General features: G+C 33.8%; 4 protein-coding genes and 1 pseudogene across 4 annotated transcripts; 2 read left to right on the top strand and 3 right to left on the bottom strand.

Moving 5' to 3' along the window:
• Positions 1–926: 926 nt before the first annotated feature.
• On the bottom strand, positions 927–3,736 carry LOC106660011 (glutamate receptor ionotropic, delta-1-like). Its single transcript, XM_014382823.1, has 8 exons — positions 3,536–3,736; positions 3,348–3,475; positions 3,114–3,281; positions 2,806–3,041; positions 2,539–2,750; positions 2,309–2,473; positions 1,259–1,374; positions 927–1,188 (listed from the first exon to the last, which is right to left on the bottom strand). Exons 1-8 carry the CDS (start codon positions 3,734–3,736, stop codon positions 927–929), a joined length of 1,488 nt encoding a protein of 495 aa, XP_014238309.1.
• Positions 3,737–4,728: 992 nt separating this feature from the next.
• Positions 4,729–11,536, bottom strand: LOC106660010. The gene is made up of 19 exons (XM_014382822.2): positions 11,158–11,536; positions 10,935–11,098; positions 10,506–10,847; positions 10,249–10,376; positions 10,014–10,181; positions 9,710–9,945; positions 9,437–9,648; positions 9,180–9,344; positions 8,939–9,054; positions 8,652–8,880; positions 7,711–7,870; positions 7,489–7,652; positions 7,099–7,410; positions 6,358–6,482; positions 6,120–6,287; positions 5,830–6,062; positions 5,555–5,766; positions 5,201–5,478; positions 4,729–5,017 (listed from the first exon to the last, which is right to left on the bottom strand). Exons 1-19 carry the CDS (start codon positions 11,303–11,305, stop codon positions 4,729–4,731), a joined length of 3,849 nt encoding a protein of 1,282 aa, XP_014238308.1. The 5' UTR covers positions 11,306–11,536.
• LOC111694146 lies at positions 6,625–6,743 on the top strand (annotated as a pseudogene).
• Positions 11,537–12,482: 946 nt separating the features above from the next.
• On the bottom strand, positions 12,483–13,751 carry LOC106660136. Its single transcript, XM_014382985.2, has 2 exons — positions 13,100–13,751; positions 12,483–13,017 (listed from the first exon to the last, which is right to left on the bottom strand). Exons 1-2 carry the CDS (start codon positions 13,317–13,319, stop codon positions 12,845–12,847), a joined length of 393 nt encoding a protein of 130 aa, XP_014238471.1. The 5' UTR covers positions 13,320–13,751; the 3' UTR covers positions 12,483–12,844.
• Positions 13,752–14,710: 959 nt separating this feature from the next.
• LOC106660216 (ejaculatory bulb-specific protein 3-like) lies at positions 14,711–16,729 on the top strand. The gene is made up of 2 exons (XM_014383133.2): positions 14,711–15,080; positions 16,447–16,729. Exons 1-2 carry the CDS (start codon positions 14,882–14,884, stop codon positions 16,611–16,613), a joined length of 366 nt encoding a protein of 121 aa, XP_014238619.1. The 5' UTR covers positions 14,711–14,881; the 3' UTR covers positions 16,614–16,729.
• The last annotated feature ends 175 nt before the right edge of the window (positions 16,730–16,904 follow it).

Genomic DNA, 16,904 nt, shown 5'->3' with positions numbered 1-16,904 from the left:
ACGTCAAACCGCTAAATCAACGGAGACGGCTAAAAGTATACGTGTACGAAGACGAGCATCGCGCGTGAAAGTGTAAATAAATAGAGAAAAAACGACACGTTTTAATACTGTTGGCACTCGTGAGTTTGCATGTAGCATTCCAATTAGCTAAATATATCTTTAAAACGTGCAACTGAGAAATTAATACCATATAGCACGAGGATGTGCGCGCGTGCACCAAAAGAGGTCAGGTTCGTGGTCGACTTTCTGCGCCTGGTAGATCGTGAAACGATCTTTTTTTTTGGTGCGCTTAACGCCTGATAAATTTAAATATGACAGTGCAATGAAGATGTAAGCAAATTTTTGTCGGTATGCAGCGATCGAAAAAGCTGACCGATTTTCGATGTCGAAAATTAGTCCAATGACGCCAGTAATCATCACGGTCAGCGCTGAATAAAAAATTGTCGCTCGATATAACTTTATAACTATTTGTTAGCGCACAGTAGATTGAGTTCTTAGAAAACAATTTTTTCCGCTACTAAACGTCGGGCAAGTATCGTATTAATTTAACCACTCTTTTAAAATGCAGTAACGTGAGAAAAATGAATGATTCACTCATTTTTTTGTTATGCTATAGAACACTGCAGATGCTTGCAAATCAAATTGTTGTCAGATATGAAACATGAAAATTATCTTATACTCAGCTACAAGCTCAGAAACGTTACATTTTCGAAAGATTAATATTTTTTGTGACGACAAAAAATTGGAATAATCAAAAATCACGAAATATTAGAAAGATAATACAAGTGAATGTAAATTTTTACTATGATCCATCATAATCTTATATTTAAAGAAAATCGTCGTTCCAGAACTTTTTTGTGAAAAAAGAAACAAAATTATCAAATCTTGCAGAGATGCTTTATTCTATCAATTTTTGATAAATTTGCTCAAGAAACCCGAAAAATTTCTATTATTTTTCGATTTGTTTTGAACAAAAACTGTCGTGACGAATAACGAATCAAATTTTCGAAAACAGCTATGAGTAGAGCAATTATAACACCCGAGACAAAAGCAAACAGTGCAGGACTGAATTCGTAAATAGCCACAGGCGTTGGAAGTGAACTATGACTCTCTGGGCAACGTGGACGCCTGTGTTTCCAAACATTGGTGATTCGATTCGATACTCCTCTTTCCAAAATGTGTCTCAATCTATTTGAGGTGAAATACATTTGTAAATATTAAATAATCTAAAGTTCCATTTTAGGTTCAGCATAAATACCCATAGGTTACTAATTTTTTGAATGGAGAGTGTTTTGCTACACCGGTTGCTGCATGCACTCTTGGAAATAAATAAATTTCTTGAAGATCACATATTTCATCTGTTTGGTAAGAATCCTGTAAAACAAGTACATAAATGGATGAGACATTTTATACTCTTTCAAGTGTGTTAATTTTTTCAAAAACATTTTCGGACCGAGAAATTTGATTCTGTACATTAAAATGAAAAAATTTTCTTGATCAAAAACATTTTATTTATACTTAGTTATTAGTCAACAAAAAAGTTTCTTAGACAAAAAAGAGTTGTTAGAACTATACCTGTTTCATTAATCCTAAGTGTAAAGTTTTTTTCAACATTTAATTGATATCTAATGTGCCATCATTTTTGCTATTCATTCAATTGTTAATTTTAATTTTTTTCCATTTGAACGGTAAAACGTCAATAACAAAGGAATTTATTAATATTTTTTTAATAATATTATCGATAATGCATGTGTGTAGACATAAATCTAACTATGAAGCAATTTTTATCAACAACGGTGTTTATTTCGAAAATCACTTTGACTTATACACTCATTTTGACTTTTTCACTTGCAGATTTATAGATAAAAGTAATTGCCACCTAGTGGCGGAAGCTTAAAGTAGTTTTATTGTACATACACTAAAGTGGTTGAAAAGGACCACTAGTCTGAATTTTGTTAAACAATAAAATTATTATTTTCAGATCATTTAAAATACTTATAATAATTTTAACATACTTATACCAAAAAATCGCCAAAAATAAGCCAATTCATATATTATCATATCTATTAAAGTATTTGAAATTGTCATTTTCTGATCATTAGGGAATAATTTCCAATTTTATCAGGGAATCTTTATTGTTCAATTCAATATAAATCCCCAAAAATACGTTTTTTATTATAAGTTTGTTAACGTTTGTTTCCATAATCATGATCAATAAGGAAATTTGATTGGATTTAATTCGATCACATTAGATTAAATCGACTGATATAATTAACGATTATTTTAAAACTGATTATCAAATACTCACTTCAATCATCCTGTAACCAGATAAATCATCAATTTGAAATGCAAATCCTCCTCTCTGAACTAGTTTCATACCTTCTTCAGCGGTTAAAAAATTTGGCTTCTTGCGACGCTCATTTGCCTTTAATATTTTGTTATAAAAACCTGATATCACTGGATCTGTACTATTCTATACAATAAATATTGCATAAGGTCATAATTATTTTAATCTTATTCATATTTAAAAATATTTACAGGGTAAAAATCATAATTGTATGGAATATCTTCAACTCCTATTTCAATTGAACTCTCGAGTAAAGCTTCTGGAGTGGTAATAAATCTCGAAGGAGCAGCCAAAAGGGAACCGACGATACTAGCTGAATAAAACTGGTAAAGTACAAGTGCCCAGAGAAAAACGGACGTAAATACAATGCGACCAGAGCTTAGATTTGGCGTTGCGCCTAAACCTGTGAAAAGTCAAAACATTGAATAAAATATAAACTTTCGCTGTGGATTACTTACCTTGCTGACACACAGCAGCAGTAGTTATTAGTGCAATCTCTGTAGCTGTATTAGTCTCTGAAATACTATAAAACGTAGATTTTCGATAACGATGTTCTACTTTAATCGCAAAATAAAGAAGCAGCCAATTGATGATTATCATTATGGTCGTCAAAATCCAGACTTCACGCGTAAAAGGCTTGAAAAATTGATTAGTTAGCAGATTTTTTTTAGGATGTCTGAGAAAAAATTTCGGCCTGAAAAAAAATTATATTTTTTATATTTTTTGTACAATTGAATACGTCTCTCAATGATCTCGTTTATATCACCAAGCTACGACGTTTTGTACGGTAAAATCAACAACATCCATTCTAGCGGTCGTTATTCGCAATGGAGTTCCACTGATATCAACAATGCCTTTTGTCATATCTCCGATAATCCCATCGTAAGTACCGTTTTTCAAAAAACCCCAACTTGAGCTTCGAGTTAAACTTATTCTACAAATAAAGAGAAATATGATATATATTTTATAAATTAAATATTTTTCTTAATTAAAAATTTACGAAAAATTATAATAATCTCTCAGCAAAAGTATATATGAGTAGTGGAAACGATGCATAGTATCAAGGTGTACATTCACTGGCGTTGTGAGGTATGTTTCAAACTCCATGTTTTCTGGGAGATGATGAGCCTTGAATATTGCATTTATTAGTAGAAAAATTTTATCAAAAATTGAAATCTAATTACTCACAACTACTGAAAAATTTAAACGTATCCCTTGCAAATCTCTTCTTCGTTCATATTTGTATTGAGTAGAAAACATGTTCAAGCCTGTTTCAAAATACCACTCGCCCATGCGAGTCACGTTCAACTTACCTTCGTGCCTATAACTTGGATTATAAACATCGAAAAGTTCATATCGATTTTCACTATGAATTATCGTAACTGTCATTTCTGTATTGATAGTTAGAGGCAGTTCACCCAAAAATTTATAAGGCGTGTCACTTAAGGTTGTAATTAACCAGAAATAGGATTCGTTATACGGTAAACGATAATTGACAAACTTTAAAATTAAGATACGTCTATAAGTTTTCAAAATTCTTGATGAAAGTAAAATAAAATCTCACATTTTTCATAAAATTTTCACTGTTTTTGCAGTCGAAATCCATTAAAATACCAAGTCTGTAATAGTTTACTTTCAAAACTTTTTCGATTAACGGATTTGTAATATTTTCTTGAAAATACGAAACTTTGATATCATCATTCATGAGTTGTTTCAAAAAATTTACTCTTTCTAATAAATAAAAAAGATATTCATTTATTCATTTTTCAAATTATTAACTTAAAACATACCTTCATCATGCCAACAAGCTATTATAACTATTTGTGTTACTTGTTGATTTGAAAAATATTTACTTACAAATTCAGAATTTGGAATATAGCATATAATTTTTGGTATTAAAAAAAACAAAAAAATTAATAAAATTTGCAAGGTAACTTTCATGATCAAAATTTTTCTTATTTGTCAATGAATTAGCTTCTACCAATCTCTCATTTTTATAGATTACTACAATAGTGAGACAGTTAGTTGGTACTTTTTTCCCTCTTACGCATTCTTCGAAATTATCGTACCAATCTAGTTGCCTTCTTTTTTACTCTACTCAAGGCAGCATTTAAATTAAGTACATGTTTAACCACTTGTCGATTGTTTCTACGACGGGCTATTTTGATGAAATTATATATTTTGTGCTCTTGAGTATTCATGGCGTATTTTAACAAGCATCGTAAAATTGATTTTATGAAATTGTTTCAAGCGTCGCAAAAATCACGAAGCCAACTATTCTAATTTATTGAAGATGTAAATTTTATCTTACACTGACAAAAGAAAACAATTTCAAGGAATTATTAACTGCAGAAGTAACGACTTATATTGAAATTTTTATTTTACACTGATAGATTAGATTCAGTATCTTCAGATGTTTCTTCAAACTTCGCATTATTACAACAAAAAAACTTTTGACTGCTATTATGACGCATAGAAGTCAAAATTTCAGACAGCATCACACAAGTTGCCAAGATCAAACCACCCGCGATCATGAAGATAGCTGGACTAAACTCTTGCATTCCTACGGGTACTGGTTTTGAACGATGACTTTCAGGACATGCAGGACGGCGATGTTTCCAGATGTTTGTCAAGCGAGATGTTATTCCAGATTCCACCATTTTACGTAAGCTGAAGTTAAAAAGAATTTTTTTAGTAGATAAAACATTATGTTTGAACTTTAAGAACATATTTATGATGTCACAGGCAAGGAGAATTGAATAATATTAACAAAGTTAAATTATCCACTTTTCTCGGGACTGTGGTCAGTAATTGCGGTGGTTCAGTAGAAATTGAATACTTTTTCATACTCACCCATAGATAACCATTTTCTTGAATGGAGAACGTTTACTAGTTACTATTGTAACATATCTTGGAGACACAAGTTCGACCTCCGCTAGATCGCAAATCTCAGATTGCGTGAAAGTATCCTCGATAATTTTATAAGCAGTAGCACTATCAATAAAAAGTGCCCAGCCACCTTTTTTCACGCGCTCTAAGCCTTCCTTCGCTGTTGTTGTCCAAGTCTTTTTTTTAGGACTTGGCTTGAGTTTTTTCTCCCATAAATATATTCCATTTGGATCAATGGTCGTCTTCAATATAAAAAAAGATTCAAAAACTAAATGAATAATGTAAAAAGGTTAATTAAATTCAAATAATACAACTTACTTTGAAATAATCATGTATATAGGGAGTTTCTTCAGATTCTACTTGTAAATCACTGTTTGCTAGATCTCTCATGTTTTTTATGAATCTAGCAGGTGGTGCTAAAAGTGAACCAACGATACTTGCAGAATAAAATTGATACATCATTAAGGCCCATAAAAAAAGGGTGATAAATACTATACGTCCAGAAAATACTTTCGGTCCATCGCTTAGGCCTATGACGTAATTATATAACATTCATAAATAATTTTTGATTATTTTCTATTGACAAGGCAAACCTTGTTGCGAAACAGCTGCAAAAGTGATAAGTGCAGTTTCTGAAGGAGCATCGGTGTAAAGAGATTGTTCTCGTTTTCCTTTGTAATGAATTTCAAGTTTGACAATTATCAGTAATACACCCCAACAGGTTATACTAACTGCCAATGTTAACCACCAAACATTTGGGCGGAACGGTTTTAAAAATGGATTCCTCAGATTACTCTTTTTAGGGTGACGAAATATCAGCCAAGGTCTACAAAATGCCGACTTATTAGAGTGATGAATTTTATGAAAAAATTAAATTCATTACTTGACAACATAAGTTTCTACAGTATGTTCACAAGCATCAAGTCGTTCCATTTTATATTGAAAAGGAGCTACACTTATGTCAACTGTGCCATTAATCATTTCACCAAGGATTCCAGTGAAGGATCCATTGATAAGATATCCCCAAGTTTTTGCTTTAGTAAGATGGATGCTAAAAATAATCACAAGTATTGTCAAATTTCACGGTTTATTGAAGAACTGGAATAGTCTTAAATTGTCACCTAAAATTGTAAAAATCCTTCAGTTGCATGATTAATGCATAATGAAATCGTATCATAGTATCCAAGTGAGGATTAATAGGAGTCGATAAGTAAGTATCCAGGTCAGGTTCAGGTTTATTAATAAGCTGTAAATAATTAATTAATCATTTCATAATTATTATGGACTATTTATAAGTAGCCACTGCAGACCTCAAGATGGGATAAAAATCTAATAGGAAAAATTAAATTTACTCCAAACATTAGTTTTTGCTCTAAATCACATGTAATGTCTACGTCCATATCACTTTGAAAACTACGGTTCTCGTCCGATCTCCGAATATAAGCAAAGTTGAGCGCGGTTAGTACTTGGATGGGTGACCGCCTGGGAACCCCGCGTGACGTAGGTACTCCTTCTTTTGCCATTTTTAAGCAATATTTTAATGTACAGTTTAATTTTTTCGACTATTTATCGACAAATTCGCCATTTTAGTCATTTAATATAGCCCATAAACAAAAAAAATGGCTCATTAATACTCTAAAAGTTCAGTTTTTTACCAGGAAACTTACAATTTTCTTCTATATTTAGAAAACTAACAATTTTTAAATCTCTCGAATTCGTGTCAACAGTATTAACTATACGTAAATAACTCAGTAAAAATAGATTTCAGATAGAAACATCCCGTTTATATACTAAAACTAATTTCTAAGTATTTATTAGTAACACTATTAATAACTTCATTGAAGATAAAACAAAATACTTACGACATAAGAAAAATTTAATGGTATTCCATGAAAATTCTGTCTTCTCGTATATTTATACTGCGTTAATTGGTTTTTTAGACCCTCAGAGGCATCCCAATGACCCAGCGAAGTAACATTGATTAATCCACCATGACGATAAGCATGATTATATACATCGTAGAGAACATAACTAGATGAACCCACAAGTGCCACACTCAGTTCGGATTCGATGGTGAGAGGTAAATTTTCTAATTGTTTTATCGGTACTTCTGAGGCTGCAGTAACCGCCAACCAGTTGTAAGATTCGTTGAATGATAAACGAGCAGAAGAAAACTACTCGTGAAGAATTAAAAAATTACAATAAAAACAGCAAATATTTAACCTGTAAATTTGATGTGAAAATACTTTTACCTGATTGAAAGTATTCAAACCTCCATCACAGTCCAAATCAAGAATCACTCCAATTTTATAGTAGTTAACATTTAAAATTTTATCCATTCTCATATCATCTTGAATTTCATTGTATGAAACTCTTTTATTTCCTTTCTGAACACCCCGCAGATGATTGAATACATCTATTACATAAAGCATTTAATGAGAAAGAATGTTATAGCTAAATTGAATAATTTTTACCGTAATTGGCCCAACAAGCAAACACTACAATTTGTTCAATATTTCTCCCTTGAAAATATTCTATAACAAAATCTGGATGAAGAATCGTATAACTTGAGCATTTTTTCAAAACTACAATAAAATAATATAAAACTAGTTGTTTTAAAACATTGGTCATAATTGAAGTTTAAATAAACATTTATTTGCTTTCTCTGCATCGACCTATAGGAAATAAGAGTTATTGGATGCCTTCTTGATATTATCTTATATTATATTTCTTGTCGATAAATATCACTCGATAAAGTTGTACAGCACTTTGATTTGAATGTCTAATTTTCTCTACTCATATGCATTATGTAAATTGCATAGCGAGAACTTAGTAGCTCTTTTATTAATTTAGGGTATCCCACTCGGATAGAACTACGGGCATATCGGAAATACGAATGATAAAGGGTAAGAGAAAGGATGAAAAGGGTACGAAGTAGTGAATTATAGTCATTACTTGGGACATGTATTCATAATAATACCGAGCTAAATATGCAAATGACCATTAAGTGACCGGTAAGGTGATTTATGAATTGCGCATGTATAGAACTGCTTATTGAAAATTTAAACCTTCACCCAATGCTTTATCCCTTTGATGTGAGCTTATTTATATTGAAAATGAAGCAATGATAATACACTGTATTTTTGTTAAAAAATTATGATAATTCGATATTGTTCATTTGCATGGCAAAAATTGAAGCCCCTTAACTTATGCAGTAGTATGATTTTGAGTGTTGGTGGAGACATCACCTACTAGGAGTTTATAAACTGGTAAATTTTATACATGCATAATTTTGAACTGCGGAATAAAAACAAAATATCATAACATTTTTTTAATGCGTATCCTGTCAATTTTTACTAATTGACACAGTGAAGATTTATTAATAAAGTGTCATCTCCATTCAATCTTCAAGTACCAAAATTGAAGAATTCAGCCGATAGGCGTACTTCCGAACGATATTTTCAACGAGCATAATGAATATTGCTATAGCAATGGCAGCACTGAGCATTACTAATGCCGGACTAAATTGATTGAGGTTCACCGGGGTTGGAGTTGAATTGTGACTTTCCGGGCACTCGGGTTGCCTGTGCTTCCAAATTTTCTCTAAACGACGCGTCATCCCATGCTCCACGACTTGACGTAACCTGAGTAAAAAAATTTTCGCTTTACTCGACGATTTTTTTTTCTAAAACAAAAGCTTACCCATAAGTCACCATTTTTTTGAAAGGTGAATGCTTACTGGTGCAAGTAGCCGTGTGTTTGGGTTCAAATAGTTGTATCTCGTGCAAATCGCATATTTCATTTTCATTAAAAGTTTCCTTAAAACATTATGCAACGCTATCAATCACCATGATCTACTTCTTTTTTTCATGTTTCATAATTTTTTAATTGTATGAATTATGCGCTACATAACCGAAATGTTCAATGAAATTCCGTTGCTTACGGTTATGAATTTATACGCCGTCGCTAGATCGACTTGGAACGCAAACCCTCCGGCTTGGACTTTTTTCAGACCCTCCTCTGCCGTGTAATAGGGGTACTTCTTTCGCTTCTTGTTTAAAGCAATTTTACGGTTGAAAAGCTCGATGATAGTTTTGTCGGTAGTCGTCTGTCCAAATGAATTAGAGCATATTGCACGGGCTTCTCGAATTCTTTTCAAGACGATATTTTCGATGAGAGGTAAATTTAATTATACAGTACCCGAAAAAAGTCGTGATTGTAGGGCATGTTTTCAATTCCGACTTCAAGATTGCTGTAAGTAAGATCTTTGATGGTTTTAATGAATCGAGGTTTTTCAGCGAGAAGCGAGCCGACTATGCTGGCGGAATAAAATTGATAAAGCAGCAGAGCCCATAGAAATAGAGACACGTATACGATCCTCCCAGAATACACTTGAGGAGTGTCGCTCAATCCTGTTGAATGGCATAAATTGCATTTCAGGCTTAAACATTCAGTCGCGTAAATTTTGCGCACCTTGTTGACAAATTGCCGCGGTAGTTATGAGAAACGTCTCGGATTCGGTTTTTGTGTACAGACTCGAAGTTTCGTCGTGACGCAGAAAGTGTTTTTCGAATCTAATTGTCACGTACATTAAAAGCCAATTCAACAACCCGATGATGACGGTTAAGATCCAAACGCTCCGTGAGAATGGCTCGAAAAAACTATTGCTCAGTTCCTGCCGCTCTGGATGCCTAAATATGATGACTGCTCTGCTCGTTTATCATGAGTATGCCATATTAGAACAATATTGGTTAAGATTAAGTGAAATGAGTCGTACCTTGCCATGTACCCTTGTACAGTGTAATCCATCACGTCTAATCTTTCGGGTTTAAATTGGAATGGGGAGGCTCCAATATCTACGATACCCTTCAGCATATCTCCTACGATGCCATTAAAAGTACCATTTATGAGGTAACCCCATGTTTCGCCGCGCATCAGGTTTATTCTAAACATTTAAATTATGAAAATTCCTGGGAAATTAATGAATCAATTGTACAGAAATCAAGTATTACGTAAAATTGTAGTAATCTTTGAGGTACAAAATCAAAGCATAATTGTAACGATGCATCGTATCTAAATGTCTGTCGATGGGTTCCATTAAATAAGTCGCCATATCCACTGCTTTCGGTGGAAAATCAACCTGCAGCAAAAAAATTGAAAATTCAGCCTCTCTGTCTCGATTGTCGCCTCGCGATTCCGAAAATTTTTATTCCCGACGAATCGCACAGACACACACATCGATGCACAAAGACCAAAAAAGAGAACTCACGACAATGGAAAAATTCAAATACATTCCATGCAAATTGCCGCGTCTTTTGTACTTGTATTGCGTCAGTTCATTATGCATACCGCTCTCAATGTCCCAAGCTCCCATTCTCGTGACGTTTAACTTTCCGCCGTGCCTGTAGCTCGGATTATACACGTCGTAAAGCTCAAAGTGGTCTTGCTCGCGCACCGCAAGTGTTAATTCGGCATTTACGCTGAGGGGCAACCGCTCGAGCGTGTCCACGGGCATTAACTTGCGGTCGTTATAGTCGTCGTCTTCTGCACTACGAGATATTTTTAGTAGCCAGAAGAACGACTCATTGAAGGGCAGCTTCTCGTCGATAAACTTTGTTTGAAGAAAAATTCATAATTTACCTTTTTTTTGCTTAACGTTTTATTGAGTCGAACCTGCGGCACGATATTATTTATGTACCTGATCTAAAATGATTTCGCTTTCCGGACAGTCTAAATCGAGGAAAACGCCGAGTTTGTAATAGTTCACCTTCAAAATTGCTTTCATATTCAGGCCATTAGTAATGCCGAGCAATAATAAACTAGTATTTTGCGATGATATTTTCCGGAAAACTCGGATGGATTCTAACGACGTAAATAAGCGTCAATATTTCATTCGAGTAACGATGGAAAAAAGCGCCTACCTTCCGGACTCCAGCATCCAAAGGCGACAATCGTGCGTATGTCTTTGTCTTTGTAATAGTCGTCGGCGAATTGAATATCGATTTCCTTGGCCTTGCTAGAGATTGTCGCAAAAACATAAAGTATGAAGAATTGCCTCGTTATCATCATGCGGCTCGTGATGGCTGTTTTAATATGTGTCGGAAATTTTGCACGAAAAATATTCCTCCACCACGGGAGAAATGTCCTTTTTTTAACGTAACACCGTAGTTTATAACGAATTACTCATTCAACATTTTTTTATAGGTCGACTAAGAAAAAAAACGTTAACACGACGTGTAATTGGTGATGTAATCCTTTTTTTCTTAAATGTCAACTAGTCCAACTGTGCTAGAAGATAAATCGTCATTGATAGATTCATGACTCATGCAAGGGAGAATCGATGCTTTTGCTTGGTATAAAATCATGAAGATAGTCAGAAATTGCAGGTATTGGCTCTATCATCAACAGAAAATTTTCATAACTATGGTTCTCCTGAACAAACATGTGCAGTATCTTATTTATTCAAGCTCCTATACCTTGGTAAACATACGGCTTAAATGACTTTAAAGTCCGACAATTATCGATGACTGCGCTGACAAAAATGTTTAATGCCATAATTTAAACAGCTTATAAACTTTTTAACGCAGTATTTCGGTTTGATACTAATTGCTATTTCGAAATTTCTGCATGATTCTCTCTGTAGTGCCGATGTCAGATTATCCCACACAAATTTTAATCTTTGTCTGAGATATTTGCATCGATTAGAAATTATAAGCAACGACGTAACACTTTTTTCTTCGATGGGTAATTGATGCCTACATATGTAATAAGTTTTTTTTAGCAAACACGATCGGTATCTATGCTTGACTAGATTCGTTAGTGGCTGCTTTAAACACTTTGTATTTTAATTAAGCTCAACGAAATTCAATTATTTTGAATGAAAAAATGTTAACTGTAATTTTTTTTAAAACATTGAATTTACGATGCAAGAGCGGATCACTAATTTTGAAAATATTTACTATTATTTACCTTACCTTGATTGAGTATTATTTGGTTCACCTTAAAAAATCATTTTCAACGTAAATAAAAAAAAACTTTGATAAGTGCACAACATTGAGATCAATATTTTGAGGAAAATATTAGTTATTTCTAAGGTTATTTTGTTACTAATGATAATATTTTTAAACGAGTATAGTCATTATGTTTACGATTGCCATCGAAATGTAATGAGCTTTTATCCTCTATAGTGTATTATATCTATTTTCAAATCAGATGCATGAATAATTCGTAAAAATAAAACGATTTATTTACATCGTTGTGAGCTTTTATTTATCCGTGTCTTATTAATTATTTACATTTTACTTTTCGCATTTACATCTGTTGAAAATAAGGGCTGAAAAAACGCAAAACTTATGGTACAAAAAGAGCAAAAAGATGGTACAATTTTGATGAATGATATCTAATACAATTACTTCCTGCATTTTTATACGATTATACTGATTATACTGACTGAGATATTTATAATATATTCTAATTTATAAAATAAATAAAAAAATTAAAAGTATTCATACATCGCATCAAGGACTTCGATAATCGATATGAAAATTTTTAAGATTATTAATACTTTAGTCTAATTCATTTGAACGATTAGACCCGAGGAACATTTCTCTACATGATCGTATCGATGCCCTTATGTTCAGCTTCTGCCATCATTTGGTGCAATAGCACGCCGTAAGCCGTCGGGTCGTTTTGCGCATACCACAGAACGAACTTCTGGAAAATTTGCAACTGCTTCTCGGTGCAAAACTTGCAAGACGTCATGACGGCTTCGGACAGTCTCTCTGTAAGTCGAAGCAACAAAAAATTATTCCCTGTATTTGATTTCGGAAGAAAACCAACCGAGAGAAGGAAGGAATAATTTACCCTTGAAAAACTTGGCCGCGTCCGATGGACAGTCACTTTTATGCATGAAACAGTCGTACCAGCTGTTACGGTCTTGCTCGCTGCTTAGCAATGCGTTGATGTCGAAGTCGTCGTGGGTCGTTGGATACAGTATCCATTCACGAGAATCTTCGTCGGCTCTCGTGTGCACGGCACAAATAAAAACAACGAGGATAATCGATAAAACTGATTTCCTCTCCATTTTCTTTTTTCTTATTTTTTTCTCTCAACGTTCTCACTTTTCTCGTTCACTGCGTATTTTTTTTTTTGCTTTATGCTCGCTGTCGTTCTCGAGACATTAAACGCGAACTTTTGAAAATCTCGACTCTGCGTCGGGAGTATATGTAGACTGTGTCATGGTACTTTGCTTGATTTAATGTCATGAAATTTGATGATTCGTTGTGGATACGCACATGCAAGTTAACTACTGTTTAGCACAAGATAATCAGGGAGCTATTACGGAGCGCTGATATGAAATATTATACATTCATCGCGATTGGCCTCGAGATGTTTGTGCTGCACACTCGGGCTTTTGTGTAAATGATCAAATCGGTCGAGAGGATTAATTCGAAATAATACCAAGGGATTTGAACAATTCGAAGGGCAAACTATTCTAAAATGTATCATGAATCGTACCTTAGTAAAATGACATCATCTACGAAAATTAGAAAAAACTATATAGAGAATGACCTTCTCAAAGCATTTAATTTGGGTTATTAAAAGTATATACATCTTATGCAACCAAGCTTAAGAAAAAATGAAAACACGAACGAACATCGTTTACTAGAGTCGTTCAAGTCTGAAACTAATATACATTTGAATTTCAACTTTTGACGACAAAAATTATGACTAACGCTGCAAATTGTTACTTTAGCCGACAGTAGAATTACGATTGTGATCTCCTAATAATTCAATGCGTCTAGAATGTTTTTGTGTACGCACTTGTCTCTTCGTATTAATCCGATTCTTAAGAAAAAAATTTTTAGTGAAATAAAAATGTTTTTACACGAGCAACGTGCGGCTGTGGCAAAAAAGACACCTAAAGAAATTTGATAAATGGTTTCTGGACAATCGGCTGCGAGGATGAATTGAAAAATCGCTACATCTGCAGGAACGTTTTCATGGACCTAATTGGTTTAGACCTATTCGGTAAAAAAACAGAAAAAAAAACGGTCGAACAAGGAAATAAATAAACTGGCGTGGGTTGAAAACTTCCTTCCGTGACTATGAATCTTTTATGACCATATACTTAATGCTTGAACACGCTGCGGCGGAGCCAGTGAACCGGTTGCCCCTGAACCACGTATCGAATGGTGCACGCGTGAATCGGTACGTCGCGAGCTGATCGCGACGCACGAGAGAGAGAGAGACGAGCTGTTACCCCTCTTGTCCTTCGTTTCGTCAATAAGCCGCGACGGCGGCACGCATACGCACCGAAACGTCATCCGTTCCATCTCTCGTCGCGACCGGGGGAGAACTATACCGCTCGCGCGCATGTATACAAGGAATACGAATTTCGCGACGAGGAAAAAGAGAGTAAAAAAAGTTAATTTCTCGGGAGCCGGTTTTTTCGATCTTGCTTTGTATATATATAAGACAGCGCGATGATCGGTAAGTTCGAGACAAACGAGCGCGAACGTGACTCGCGTGTACATCCGATTTAATCGGTATCGATCGCGGAAGCAGCAGTAGTAGCGGCGGCGGCTTTTTGTGGGATACACACGAATTCTGCAGTTCAGCGAGGCAAACTTTTTATAGAAAATAATGGCGAATAGGTTTGTTTTGGCTTTGGTGCTGTGCACGCTGGTCGCCGGATGCCTGGCTGACGAAGAAAAGTACTCCGACAAGTATGACTATATCGACGTCGACAATATCTTGAGCAACGAGCGCATCAGAAATCAGTACTTCAATTGTTTCCTCGATTACGCCCCGTGCCTCACGGCCGATGCTAAGTTTTTCCGAGGTAATTCTATGTCGATACATTTTAAACATTTTTTAGTTGTAATGAACATTTAATTTAATAGCTAAACCTCGCTAAATTTAGCCGAGAGCGAATATTTATTTTATCAAACTACATGTGCCTTGGATTTTGCGCACATTGTGCGGAAAATAGTCCGCTAATGTGTGCTTAATCCACTCGCTGGTGTAGCTCGTGCCTCTTTCGTAAATTTTGTGAGCGAATAAGCTCAATAAAAACTCTCATGAAACTTGTGCAAGTGTATTTATATGCACAATGAAAATGTGCATAATATTTGTGCAATAATCAGTATCTTATCTTTCTGTTTTTAAGTGTATATTTTGTATACAAAAACCTAAATGCATTTGCACAAGTTTTATGTACATGAACTACATGAACTACAAATGTCAACATGTTTCTTGGGCATTTGAAGTATAAAACATGTTTGGCATTTTGCACAATTAATGCAAGAATTATTAATAATTTTATTTGTTGATAATATAAGTACTATGATTGTAAGTGATTCACGTATTTATTTCAATAATTTACAATGTTAAACATATTATTTATGTTGAAATTAATGTGATTTGAAATAGATATGAAGACTTTTCTTGATTCGTTTTACATAGATTTTCCATTGAATTAAATATAAGATTCATCTAAAGCTGTGCTCTGACTCGTGTAGTAGCTTTTACTTGGGTACTAGCAGATTAACAGATGAAAGTGCTCGCCATCAAGCAGTAAATGCTGCATTGAATTATGATTGAATTTTCATATATAACATTAATTTTTAATAAAAGCGGATGATGTGATTGTGGAATTAAATAATGGAATGTGCATAAGAAATAATGTGTATGAATGAATTTTCCTACTTTTTTGTACAGTTCATGTAAAAAAAGTGGAGATCAGTCTTATAAATCAAATTTTAACAAAAATTTCATTAAAAGTAAATAAATAAAATTCAGTAACGGTTACTTTAATTGTAATGCATGCTTTTATGTTAAATCTGCAATCAATTGAAATGTTGTTTTAAGTAAAGTATTAATTATTTCAAACGATCCGACAACTTTTGGACACTGTTCCGACACTAAAGTCGCGGTTGGGTACTAGCAGGTTTACGCTGTATTATTTATAGTTTTAAATAATTCTAATGTCAATTTTAAAAATTAATTCATATTCATTTTTTTTTCTTAGTTACTCAAATTTTTAGTCGGATAAATACTAAGTAAGAATTAAAAAAAATGGTTTAAATAATGTATGGTAAATGTTAATTCTTGTATTTTTTATAGCATAGAGTTTTTTATTTGAAAAATCTTTAAAATTGACTGTTATTTGAATTAATTAATAATTTGTAAAAAAATTGCAATTGCAGATCATTTCCCAGAGGCTCTCGTAACGAAATGCAAAAAGTGCACGGAGAAGCAAAAAGAAGCTTTTGAAAAATTAGTACTCTACTACACGGAGAAAGAGCCAGAGAAGTGGAGATTGGCTCTCACCAAAGCAATTGAGGATTCGGGAAAAAAACGAGCTAAAAATTAAATTATGCTTGTAAAAACTATACCAAAAAAATCAGCATCTTATTTTATATTGTACATAAATAAGAAACAGGAAAGTAAATAAATCAACAGCTCGTTAAAACCTTCAGTAAAGAAAAACTTCAAATAGTGTAACTGAAAAAACATTGGATGCAAACATTTTCCTCCTTAATGACTTTACGATTGTAAAAAATAAGAAAAAGAAATTAGCTAGGAATAATCAGAAGACTTGGCAGTCAGATGCGGAGATACGTGTCCGAGTCACCCGCATTTACATGCAATTATAATAACGCGA

Source organism: Trichogramma pretiosum, unplaced genomic scaffold, assembly GCF_000599845.2.
Source record: "Trichogramma pretiosum strain Unisexual culture from Peru unplaced genomic scaffold, Tpre_2.0 scaffold18, whole genome shotgun sequence".
Taxonomy (NCBI): domain Eukaryota; kingdom Metazoa; phylum Arthropoda; class Insecta; order Hymenoptera; family Trichogrammatidae; genus Trichogramma; species Trichogramma pretiosum.
The sequence above is the reverse complement of the archived record's forward strand: the minus strand, read 5'-3'. Positions and strand labels throughout refer to the sequence as shown.

Bases quoted from the DNA above. Each gene is read 5' to 3' on its own strand.
- LOC106660011 (XM_014382823.1), bottom strand. From the start codon at position 3,736: ATGACAGTTACGATAATTCATAGTGAAAATCGATATGAACTTTTCGAT. The intron at 2,474-2,538 runs GTAAATATTTTT...TTTATTGTATAG, and splicing joins ACAATTATGATTTTTACCCT to AATAGTACAGATCCAGTGAT. The intron at 1,189-1,258 runs GTATTTATGCTG...CACCTCAAATAG, and splicing joins AAAAAATTAGTAACCTATGG to ATTGAGACACATTTTGGAAA.
- LOC106660010 (XM_014382822.2), bottom strand. From the start codon at position 11,305: ATGATGATAACGAGGCAATTCTTCATACTTTATGTTTTTGCGACAATC. The intron at 7,653-7,710 runs GTAAAAATTATT...TTTATGTAATAG, and splicing joins TGCTTGTTGGGCCAATTACG to ATGTATTCAATCATCTGCGG. The intron at 5,479-5,554 runs GTAAGTTGTATT...TTTATATTGAAG, and splicing joins ATATACATGATTATTTCAAA to ACGACCATTGATCCAAATGG.
- LOC106660136 (XM_014382985.2), bottom strand. From the start codon at position 13,319: ATGGAGAGGAAATCAGTTTTATCGATTATCCTCGTTGTTTTTATTTGT. The intron at 13,018-13,099 runs GTAAATTATTCC...TTCGACTTACAG, and splicing joins CGCGGCCAAGTTTTTCAAGG to AGAGACTGTCCGAAGCCGTC.
- LOC106660216 (XM_014383133.2), top strand. From the start codon at position 14,882: ATGGCGAATAGGTTTGTTTTGGCTTTGGTGCTGTGCACGCTGGTCGCC. The intron at 15,081-16,446 runs GTAATTCTATGT...TTGCAATTGCAG, and splicing joins CGATGCTAAGTTTTTCCGAG to ATCATTTCCCAGAGGCTCTC.